The following is a 12600-nucleotide window of genomic DNA, read 5'->3' on the forward strand; positions in this document are numbered from 1 at the left end:
CAGTTATTTGGACTAAAGCTTGCAAAGATATTTCTACACACACACACACACACACACACACACACACACACACACACACACACACACATCCACTTTCACTCATGCCTCCTTAAAATGTGTTGTGAAATAATTGAGAACAAGATCTGAGTGTAATTGAGTTTTCCTTCTTTCATATCCTTTCCTTCATCTGATCACTTTCTCCCTTGCGGACATGTCCACCACCTCTATAACTCTTAGACTCCCCCACATTACATTACACTGCTGGAGTCTATTAGATTGGAGGGGCTGCTTCCTTTTAATAACAATAGAAAGCTATTCACTGTAGGCACACACTTCCACAGTGTTCAGTTATGAAAAGCCGTATAGTGAGCGCTGGTTGTCGCTGACTTTCAGATGCTGCTATTAAAGGAAAATGTAATCATGGTTTTTGTGTTTGGTTGTGTTGCTGCATGTGCAGCTGTGGCAATCACCATCTGTTCATCTTAATCTATTTCTTTCCCTCTCTATTTTCTTATGTGTAGTTCACTACAAACACAGTAAAACCTCTCTGTCTGCAGCTTTAATTAGCTATAACAATACATGTACACCAGCGGGAGCATAAATGTGGGATGCCTTATTTCCAAAATCCTTTTCAAAATTAAAGTATGCTTATCTTTTCTTTCCTCCTAGGTGCGGATTGAGACGGCTACAACCCTGAAGCTCAATATCCTCATGTTTTTATTCTCATACTTAGATCATTTTTGTTGTTATTATGCTTGTTAACTAAGCCTCACTGCATAAATTAGCATACAAGTTTGATCAGTCCTTACCTCTGGCAGAAGGAAATAAAGAATTTATATATATATATATTACAATAACAATAATAATTTATTTTTTATATCACCTATCAAAGTAGCCATTAGAAAGTGCGTCACAAAAGGAAAATTATTTTGAAAAACCAAAACATGACAATAGCAAAAAACAATTTTGTGAAAGCCATTCTGTTAAAGCACATTTTGAGAGATGACCAACGAACTTCTTACATATCGATCCCGAGCAGTTTATTACATCCTTAACTCAGGCCCACCTGTTGATGACTTTGAGTTCCGGACAGAACAATTCCTCCCTGTGAGTACATGTTTCACTTTTGCTGGAATTGTTTCAAAATGTCTTAATATCGCTTTGAACTTTTCAGTCGTAAATTTTTTCCCACTCTGCTGCCTCTACCCTGTTCAGTACCTGGAGTCGATCTTTGGGCTGCTCTTCCAGCTGTTGCAGCAGGTGACTGAGTGCGACACTAAAATGCAGGTGCTCCACGTCATCTCCTGTGTCATCGAGAGAGTAAACATCCAGGTGAGATCTGATCATAGCTGTGTGTGGAATATAGGTCTCGCAGTACTTTTCCCAGAGTATGTAAAGTCAACCTGAGCTAAACTCCGGGATGTCTTTGAGGGAGCCCTTGAGTTTGACAGCCGGGGAGATAGATATATTCTGCTGCTGCTTTGTGAAGAATAGCACTGTACAAATTGTAGTCATTGACCTCAACTCTGCAGGGGACATGTCAAGCTGTTAAAAAACATTATAACTCTGATACAAAACATCTGTCACCCTGTACCAGCCCCAAACCACCAAGGTAAAACAATCAGCTGTCCTCAAAGATAGCTCGACATTAATAGTTTATCACATCCTGAGACACTGGCATTTGTTACGTCCAATAATTGACTCTTTGTAAATCATAAGGCCTCGGGCAGCCCTTGTTCTGATGTCTGCTCCCATTTACCATGATGATACACTCTCCCCTCTGCCACTGCAAAGCTTTTGTGCCCATATGGATTCTGCTTTTTTTCCCCAGGATCCAGTAAATCATTTTAATCCACTTAACTGCCAGCCCGACAAAAGTGACCTTCCTTTCGACCCCCCCAGGCCCTTTTCAGATCCATTTGAAGCACCTTTCCTTAAACGATCTCTTGACTTAATTCTGTCACAGAAATGGCTTTCATCCTTGTGAGCTGTCAGTCTGGCTAAGTCCTCCCCAGTCACTGGCCCTGGCTCAACTTCCAAAGTCAGTGGAAGTCCCATTAATATTCTAACCCTTCACACAAGGGATTTTGAACCCACAAAAAAAATGGCATCTGCTACAAAAACGATGCAACAAAACCCTGAAAGCAGCTTGAGTTGAAATGAAAACGATGACAGATATGATGAGATTTAGCTCCTTTTTTTCTGCTGTCAGTCTGGCAAATGACACCCTAGGCTGGTTTGTGAGTCTCTTCTTCCCCCTTTTTATTTTTCTCCTCAAGGCTGTGTCATGTTTCTTTTTTTACTGGTCCCACTACTCAGAGCCCCCCCTCCTTATAAAGGTGTAATCGAACAGAAAAATCCCAGTTTGGGGTCTGCAGCTTGGCCACATAGCCACCACAGGGAAAATTAAGTGTTAAGACAAGTCGGCACAAGTAAATGGCAGAAATCAGTTTGAAGTCCGTAATTCAGCATTTTGGCTTGGTGTACAGCAGCTGCATCATAATTACAAACTGTTCCATCATATTTTCCAATTTCACAGAGGAATGAGGGTGATGGAATCCACGTGGTGTCTGACCGCCCAGATTTCTCTCGAGTTTAAACCAAAAGAACTTGATTTAGAGCAAAAAGTATCACGTACAAACTCTAACGAGAGAGAAGACCATGGCAATTTTGTCAAACAAACAGATTTCTGTGTTTGCTGTAGTGCAGGTTTAGATAAAAGTAGGTTGTATTACATCAAATGTCAACTTTTATGTCAGGTTTGTAAAGAAATGCAATGGAGAAGCCTTTTGGATGAGAGGTGAAATGTCTTCAAGAAACACAAGCAGGCCCAGTGGCCTATGTTCACTTGTGCAACTCCTGAAAACACATTTCATAAAGTTACAAAGTGCTGATACAGAAATAAAAAATTTAGATTAAATGAACACCAATTAAAGCAAGAGAATAAGATAATAAGTCTATAAAACAAAAGGAAATAAAATTAAGTCAAACACAAAATATAACACTGTAAATGTCAAACATTAATAAGAACATGCAAGCAAAATGTAAAACCTTAGCTCACCTGCTTGTCACCCTTTTCAAAAGACATTGACCATCTTCATATTGATTGATCAGACAGAGCTAGACTCATATAACAGGTAAACCTGTGAAGCTGGTATCATTTCAGAACAATCTGAAAATCTTATTTGTTACATAACATGCCATCATCACTGAACTTTCTTTTTTCTTGCTTCAGATACGGCCATATGTTGGCTGCCTGGTTCAGTACCTGCCCCTCCTCTGGAAGCAATCTGAAGAACACAACATGCTTCGCTGTGCCATACTCACGACACTCGTCCACCTGGTACAGGTATGGTGCATCTCCAGCTTCCAGTGCTGGTTTCTTTTATTAGTTTCTTTTGCTAATAAAAGACAGGTTTCTTTTGATGCCTTTTAATTGGCATCTGTTGCAGAGGGGGGTATGACAACAGATGCAACACTAGCTGGGTTTCAAACCGTGAGATTGTTTCGGGATCCGCCCTAACTCTTAATCGACCGCAGCGCCCATTTCCATGTAAAGATTCAATTCAACTCAAAATACTTTATTTGGCCCCCGAGGGGCAATTCAAGGCAAGTGGGAGAGCAAACAAAAGCGCACTGACAATTCATCCACATACACAAAAGATGAGACTAAATACTGATTAATTAAAAAAACAAAGTTTAGAAGTTTAGAAAAATACAAAAAAAAGGTTGCATTAGAAAATGCCTAGACAAGGATGGACAAAGTTAAAGTGCAAGTGCATCCATCAAGGTAAACTGACCATCCCTTGTAAGGTTTCTGTTTACCAGTCTGGAATAAACCTCAACATGAGTTTTTACATACAGGCAACCTAACTCTTTCATGCAATTTCACATGTTCAACAAACGTATAGTCATCAAAAGGTCATCTACTGTATCAAAAAGGAAAACAACAACAAAAGTTGCAGAACACAACATAAAATTGACATAAAACAATGGGTTGTTTGCTCTCCCAGGCCACAGGTCACCACATGGGTAGAGCCCAAACACCCTGACACGCATGATGTTCAGTGTTCCATGTATGTATCATCCTTGTCAGTCAATCAGAGCACAGCGAGTATGCACACTTTAAAATAAATATCAGATAACTAAATATAAATGCCATTCAGCTCACTCCCGTAAAACAGCAGAAGTGCTGACATATTTGTTTCCTTTCTCTTCACCGGTGAAAGGTGCACAGTTTTACGACTGAGTCACTCTACCTACCTCACCGGTGAGTAGACAGCAACCTTGCTGAACTGCTGTGGCTCATACACATGGAGAGCCACGCACGGGTGAGGCAGGTGGTGTGGCCTGAGCCTCAGGATTTACTCGATTCAACTGCACAAGGGCAGTGCTGAAAAGCTCAAGTCTTGTTTGTTGTCAGTGGCAAACTTTTCATTCATTACCCTCAGATAAATCCTAACTACAAAAAAAAAGACCTTTGCCCACTTTTGAGTGTGTGGATGCTTCATTGATTGAGATGAGACGTTTACTGCCCAAATGAGCCTCCTTCCCAAATGCACTACACTCATGATTCGGATCCACAGCACACATTTGGCTGGCTCACTTAGGTTTTCTGCAGTAAGCCAGTTCTTGTGTCTCTTCCAGGACAACAAGAAAGGAAGCCCATTAACAAAATAATTGGAATAGAAATTATTGAAACAGCAACAAAATATCTGCCAAGAATTACACTGAGGATTAACTTAATTAATGGATCCTTGGGTAAGATGGCTTGTTTCATTTAAAGTGTAATATGTTCACTGTTAATTTTTAGTGGCATTAGCAGCTTCTGCAGTGTGACAGGTGGTGCTGCTCAGTGAATCTGGCAGGAAGAGGGGTTTGACTTCTCTGGCCACATGTTACTGAGGCTGAGCTCCAAATTGTCTGCGAGGGAAACCTGGGTTTAGGTTCATTTCCCCAGAAACAGCTGGATTCCTGTGATACCAATTTTGTTTTTTATCAGCCCCTGACTTGCCTGGAATCTTAACTTGGTTTGATGAGCAACACGCAGCAGCTTTGACTGACTTTCCGGCTTTGTTATTCATCTTTTCACACAATTACAAGTGGTTGAAACATCAAATTAATTAGTTTTTTGGTACTATATCATTTTATGTTCAGTCGTTTGCCTCGTTATCAATCAGGTTTTATCACTAACCTAACTTATGAAAAACAGATGCTCCCTTCCCTACAGTATCGCAGCAGCCTGCAGAAAGATGTTGCCCCCTGTGTGGCTGCCTCTGCATTACTTCACAGTAGGAGCTGTAAGACTCAGTGATAGACGCAGTCCTTTTCAGAGAGAAATCACAAGTACACATATGGAAAATGGCATGAAGCACTGAGGGTGTACAGCTGAATTGGCTTGGATTAGTCAACTGTGTAACGGCATGCTAATTGAGATTTTAATATATACTATTAAATATAACGCTGATGTCAAAGAAATAGAGTGAGTTTTTTTTGTGTTTTTAATTCCACCTACTTCAGTTTAGTTCTATTTTCTGACATTCTGCATGCAGTGATCTACAAAGCAGTGGACGTTGGAATAAAGGAAGCAAAAGGGCAAAAGTAGGTGATGTCAAAAATAGATCAAGAAGAAACTCATGCATTACTAGTTTTTTTTTTTTTGTCCTGTTCTAATACAAACAGCCTCTGTTTTATCTGTGAGGTAGTGATATGAGAGTCAACCAAAAACTACGATGAAAAGGCCTTTGTACTGAGGGAGGCTTGAGTTACAGCTGGAAGTATGACTGTCTGAATCACCCTTGTCCTGAGGTCAGGAACCGATCTTTGTTTTCCTGAGGGGATATAAGACATGACTTGGTGAAGGTCCTGCAGAGATCACACGTACGTCATTCTTCTCTCCATGTGACATGAAGTAAAGTGATTTGATTCATCACTTCAATTCTTCAGAGAATTAGAAACTCAAACATTGAAGACACACTGGACCATTGATTGTAAATAAAGATGGATGACCTGTCTCCACTTCCTCCCATTATACAAAAATGAACCCAAAATATCCCAGTTATGTGCGCTTTTTGACACAGCCCCCTACGCTGCCTCCGCTGCTGAAAAAAACGTAGAAGAAACAACGATAACGTTACTATTTTAAACTAATGTAGTAACCTTGTTGCAGCCTTGCACTCAAGTACATAGCTGTGTGCAGCCCCTGCTATTTTCTTACAGTCACTGAGAGATACCTGAAATCTCATAATTTTCCTGCATGACACTGTCTATTTTATAACCTTAATAATCTTTTCTTTTTATTTATTACTTGAAGGCTACATAGCTACATTTTTTTGGCATATTCAAATATTTTTGTAAAGGAGTGTGTGTTGAAGTTAATGGGATTAATTGTTTAGTTTTTTTTGTGTATCGAGAATCGTGGAAATTTCTTGGTATCTGTAGCGACTACTAAATTTACTTTTTAGTTTGGCCCATGTCCCATCCACTTATATGGACGAGGCAGGGTCTAGGACCTGCACTACAGCCAGCCACCAGGGGGCAGGTCAAATGATTTAGATCTCAGACTGTATATAAAGATTTATCCCGGATACCAACACGGCTATCTGGCTCATTTGGAGCCAGAGTCTGTGGGTCAGTGATCCTGGTGTGGGGCTGCGATATTGAGGTTCTGCTGATGCATGCGCTCGACCAATCGAGAGTCAGTTGCGTCAGTCATGACGTTTCACCCTGTTTTCAAAGAATCAATTTATTACTAAAAACAAAACTACTTTGAGAAAAATATTCGTATTATTTCTTTGATTTTTCAGTTTTGTCCATGTTCTATCCACTAACATGGAAGGTTTAGGACCTACCCTGCCGCCAGCCACCAGGGGGGTGATCCAGATGATTTGACTTCACTTTCGAGTAGCTACAACAAAGAGTCTATATGTGCTGGTCACTGAAAAAAACAAAACAACTCTTTTTGGGGACAGAAGGACACTGAACTTCTAATTGCAGGATGTTAATTTTGACTATTTGAACTCAGTCTATCTGGAACTGGCATAAAGTTGTCATCGCCTGTGAATGATCAGGCAGCATTAAATCAGCTCTTAAGCTCATAAAAGCCAGCATATTGGATTGCTTGTTTTTAAACTTAGAAATAGCTTTTTGCCTGCAAGAGACTAGTGACTTGTTGCCTGTGACGGAGAAACAGGGTCGCGCCAAGTGGGAATTGAGCTTGGCTCTCTCTCTTTCACTCCCACATTGAAGCAGGAGGGAGCATATTTAGACCAAATTAATGTCACACCATCATTGAAACAATGTTGACAGTTCTGAGACAAGTTTGGATCCTCGCCTTTAGACAGAATAATTTCTTCAGCACACACACACACACACACACACACACACACACACACACACACACACACACACACACACACACACACACACACAGAGCACTTCTCCTCATTACTCTCACCCACATTCTCTCGTGTGTGTTTTCGGTGAATATACAAAGTGGCTGAGTAAAACTTGAAGTGATGGGGTGCTTTGAAAGGGCACGGTGTCAGACAGCGGTTACGTTTTCATCGACAGACAAGAGTTTGAGGGGATGTGTGATGAAGATGGAAGTGATGTTTCAAGGGGAAAAACTATTTCAGAGGGCATATTTCATAAGTTAGGCTAAACATGTCTCTCGGTGCTACAGTCGGTAAATAGAAATGCTGGTGTGTTCTAATATTTGTGTGTATTTACGTTTTTTTTAATGTGTGTACTTGTGTCTGGGTTGTCAGTAAGTGTACTTACAGTCTTGCTCAAGGGTAGGTTATCCTTTTATGAAGTACACTTTGGTACACTATGAAGTACAAACTTTTTTTAGGGGGAACTGGCATCCCAGAATATACATTAACGAAAACAATTTCAAAATCCATTACAAAACAAACCACAAGATGGGAAATTGAATACATGAATAATGGTTGTACCAATACACCAGAGAGAAGTGGCAATCTGGGGGCGGGGGTGACATTGGGCGAGAGGCGGGGAACTCCCTGGGCTGCTCGCCAGTTTTATCACAGTGCTGACACATACAAACAACCCTTCGTGCCCACTGTCACCAGTCAACCCGACCTGCACGCCCTTGGACTCTGGGAGGGAAGAATCCCACGCATTGGTTCAGGCAGAACATCCAAACACCACACAGTACAGTTCTCTGCTAACCAGCACTTGAACCAGAACCGTCTTGCTGTGAGGCATCGGTGCTAACAACTGCACCACAGTGTGGCCCTGCTGATTAGTCTCAAAGTCTACAATTATTAAGCATAATTACATTAAAGTGTTTTTTATTTTTTATTATTCAAATGTATGTGTAAAAACAACAAACATGTTTTGAAAAGTTACATGAAGCTTGAAATTGTCAGTTGAAGCATTAGAGGGTACTCTCTGTGTAGCCCAGTGGATACAGTCTTTGTTCTCATAATAATAATAATATTAAAGATACAGATAATAGGAATAATAAAACATCATAGTTACTTATATTTATCAAGAGAACAGGAGTTCAATGAAACATCAAAGATGAAGTGACCAATATCTACATACTTCACTTCCAGGACAAATGAAATCAGATAATTATAGATGATACAAAAAAAGACTTCTAATAATCAGTTAAAGCTGAGTATTTGTTGTGAGGGAAGTGAGTAGATAGATGTTTTATTTTCAACATAAGAGAAAAATGTAATGAAGACTGTTTGATATAAATCTTCAGCTCTGTCCTCCATGATTTTAAAGCCATGTGGTTCTGTTCAGGTTAAGATGACACAGGCATTGTTCAGCTGCTCATTCTTCTTCTCCCTGCTACAGTACAATCATATCCACTCACATTCATGTGTAACAAGGTCGTTCAGAGAAAACCTGCTCTTAAGAGGCTAATGCACAAAGAAAACCTACTACTCTTGCTTATGTTACTTGAAATGCCATTAAACGGTGGACCCCTCGCTGCTGGCCATACAATTACCATAAAACTCCCCTTAGAAACATTTGCAACTTCTAAGTAATAAAAAAAATCATAATTTATGACACCTTGTTTTTATTGAAAGTGAAATCACTTTCAATAAATGAACAAGACATCCTCTGAAAGTTTTAGAGTCTGAGGACAGTGTGTATAGGTGGGAAATGGTGGGCAGTGGTTTATAAGCTTTAATATACAGTGTATTTCTATTTCTACACCGTCATGCCCCTCTCTCTACAGATGATCAAGAAGTAAAAACTTATAAAGTACATTTTTTAAGCACCTTTCTGCAGTTTTCTTGAGTTTTCCTTGATCGGCATTGACTTTCTGTCTCTCTGTTCTCACAGGGTCTTGGGGCGGAGAGTAAGAACCTGTACCCTTTCCTTCTGCCTGTCATCCAGCTGAGCACTGATGTTTCCCAGCCACCTCATGTGTATTTGCTGGAGGACGGACTGGAGCTCTGGTATGGACACACGCACACACAATATGCTATTTAATCTTTTATGAGTTCTACAAAGAAACTTCACTAGGAAGACATTTATGAAACATAAATTCACAGCTAAGCTTCCTAAATTCGTAACATAGCTTTACGGATAGTTTACTAGAAAAACATTTTCCTGCATGTTTTGGCCTCTCATCCACATGTAAACAAGTTATTTTAACTCCTCTCGAAAGTGCAGATTTTTTTTTTAAATCTCTGTCTTTTTGATATAAGATTTATATATTTCTGGATAAACAGAACTTTGACCAGTAGTTGCGCTGCCTCAGTCAAACGGCGATATACGTTATTTTGCATGGAGATTCCATTCATGAATTCAACACATAGTCATTTTGTACCTAAAATAATTAATAATTTAATAAAAGTTAACTTAACGTTACCGCTTTACTCTGAAAATATGAGCATAATAATGTTACATGGTTATATAATGGCATTGTAAGCTAACTGCAGTTTTGCTGATGGCATGTTGTTTTGGTAAAATTAAACTGCGAGTCTAGCACAACTATGGACCATTGGTCATATCCTTTTCTCTAAATATCAGTAATATATATGTATCTATCCATATATGAAAGGAAATGGCACACTTTAGGATCCTAAGTACCCTAAGAGTATGCACTTAAATAGAATTGATTTGTAAGAGTTTCATTTAACAATGCAACAGAAGTAATCCGCGTCAGTGCAGAATGCTGTATCACCCATTATAAGTAAAAGATAATTAAACCCACCAGATTACACTTCAGGATGTTCCATTACCTTCAATGTCATCCAAGAAATCATTTTGTAATATTCTCTAATGACAAAATGAGAGACAAAACAAAAAAAACAGATGTTGCAGTGATGAGATTTAAATGATATCACTGCAACTTCTTTAGTTTTTAAGTTGTTGCTGCACCAAGTAATGTTTTTGTCTTCCTCTCAAATATAAGCGTAATTATCTTGAAAGCTTCTGTGATGATAACATTTGTTTCGAGCTTGAGGAAACGTTCATGTTGGCTGATTAACAAAGGACAAAACCGTCAACACTTAGTAAATAAGTAGTCTTTCCTTTATGTGATGATTTTTTTGCTACATGTCATATCACTTTTATTTATGCACAACATCCTCAAGAAAGGTTTGTTTCAGTGGAATAGAATTTGCTGGGGTTACCTTTTGTTCCGTTCCAATCATCTCTCTGCATTTTATCCCCCCCCCCTTAATCTCTTTTTTCCTGTCCCTCCCTCAGGAGACCGGCACTGTTCAGCATGCTGTGTTTGTTGTAGCACAAAGCCACAGTCTTATATCTCTTTCCCGTCTTTCATCCTGCCTGATAAACAGCCGTGTCCTAAATATTTGCTTTCTTTGTTTACAAAGTCATTGTCATTTTCTCTTGCTTTTATCAGCTGCTTTTGCTCGTTCTGTGTTCCCCTCATATCTGTACATTGTGTCCCCCGGTTAATTTGTGGAGAACGCATCAAATCAGTTATTCATGCGTCATCTTTGGGATTAGTTGCAGGTGAAATCCCACCAGTGACGCCTTGTGACTAGAAATGAGGAGAGAGGCCTTTTAAATTCTAAATAAGTCTAAATAAGTCATTGCCCATATTTTGATTTAGATGTACAGTATTTTTTTTATTATATTGTTAAATCAAGCACATTTATGTAACATGTCTATTTTTATCAAATTTATTTTCAAACTGACATTTTTCTCTTCCTCCTTCCTTTTTGTTTCTTTTTCACCCACTTAACTGCGTGTACTGTTTTCTCACCTCTTATGTTGCCCATGTTCTCTTCTTCTCTCTGCCTGTGTTATTTGCCCCACTATATTTCTCTTCCCATTTTCTTTGCCACCTCCAAACTATGTCTCCTGCACCCTTCTTTCACAAATTCTTCTGTTTCTGTTTTATTCCCTCATTTGCAATCTCTCTCTCTCCTCTCCTTGCAACCATGCAGGTTGGTGACTTTGGAGAACAGCCCGGCCGTCACGCCAGAACTGCTCAGAATTTTCCAGAACATGTCCGCTTTGTTGGGTGAGCTTTTCTTTGTTTGCTGGAATATCCAGCTGTGTGTGTGTGCGTGCCTGTTTGTGTATCTTTGTGTTTGTGATGTGTGTTCACATGATTTTACATTTTTTTTCCATCTAGAGTAACTGTGTGGCATTATCATTCACTTTAAAATGAATGGCAGGAAAGGAGGGTTTCGTATGCAGCTATGTTGCATCTTGGATAGTTCAAAATAATAAGAGTGTGTGTTCACATTTCACATCAGCCTGAGATGGAAAAAAAACTGCTGAAAGAAGAAACCGTCCTTAAATGATCAAATGCTTCGAGAGCACGAAAGAATAAGGAAAAAAAGTTGATGCAATACATGGACATGGACTTACTTTTCACAATTTTATCACTCCAGGCTATTGTAGCTCGCAAAGACCACAGTAGTGGATTTGCAGTAGCCTGCAGCCATCAGGGCTATTTTTTGGGTCTGTAGGCAGCTGTGAATGGTGGCAGATTGAATGGAACTGGCTGGATGATTTATCACAGACCCCGAGCATTGGGACACCTCACTTGCTGTAGTGTGTAGAGGTGAATGTGTGTGTTGCCTTCAGTGCGACGTGGAACAGTATTGATTCTGTGCTTCTGCAGATAACGAGAGAGTCAGACTAATATAAACACTCGTGTGGCCTGATAGGCTTACTGGAGCATTTGATCATTTGTAGCATGTACAGGACACAGAAGAGCAAAAGGACTCAGTAAGACAGTCATGGATGGATGAAATGGAGGAGGAAGGAATTAATGAGGATCAAGAGAAAGGGAACAAATGGCGAAAAACATAGCGTGGAGGTGGTGGATGAAAATGAATGATTTAAGAAGAGATGGCAGAGAAATTCATGAAGAAGTGACATAAAAAGGAAGGTTACACATCGGAGGTGTGCTCTGAGGAACTTGGACATGATTGAATGGAGAGATAAGGGCGCTGCTTTTTACTCTTATCTCGTGCTGAAGATAAAAAAGGTAAACTAAGGCAAAGAACCAAAGCAGCAAACCAGTTGTTTTAAATTCTAGGCAAATCACAGAGAATTACACAGATGGAGCTGTAAGGGGGCAAAAACACCTACTGCAGTCAACAAGCCTTTGCACTAAAGCATGTG

The 12600-nt window shown here is 39.7% G+C and overlaps 1 protein-coding gene across 1 annotated transcript in view; it reads left to right on the forward strand.

Moving 5' to 3' along the window:
* ipo11 (importin 11) overlaps positions 1–12600 on the forward strand; it is a 106510-nt gene that overhangs the window by 48387 nt on the left and 45523 nt on the right. Inside the window, exons 17-22 of the mRNA XM_047341270.1 lie at positions 670–703; positions 1067–1107; positions 1216–1332; positions 3236–3349; positions 9328–9443; positions 11409–11485. Coding sequence (XP_047197226.1) covers positions 670–703; positions 1067–1107; positions 1216–1332; positions 3236–3349; positions 9328–9443; positions 11409–11485 — 499 coding nt within the window. The remainder of the gene's footprint in view (positions 1–669; positions 704–1066; positions 1108–1215; positions 1333–3235; positions 3350–9327; positions 9444–11408; positions 11486–12600) is intronic.

Source organism: Hippoglossus stenolepis, chromosome 9 (genome assembly GCF_022539355.2).
Source record: "Hippoglossus stenolepis isolate QCI-W04-F060 chromosome 9, HSTE1.2, whole genome shotgun sequence".
NCBI classification, from domain to species: domain Eukaryota; kingdom Metazoa; phylum Chordata; class Actinopteri; order Pleuronectiformes; family Pleuronectidae; genus Hippoglossus; species Hippoglossus stenolepis.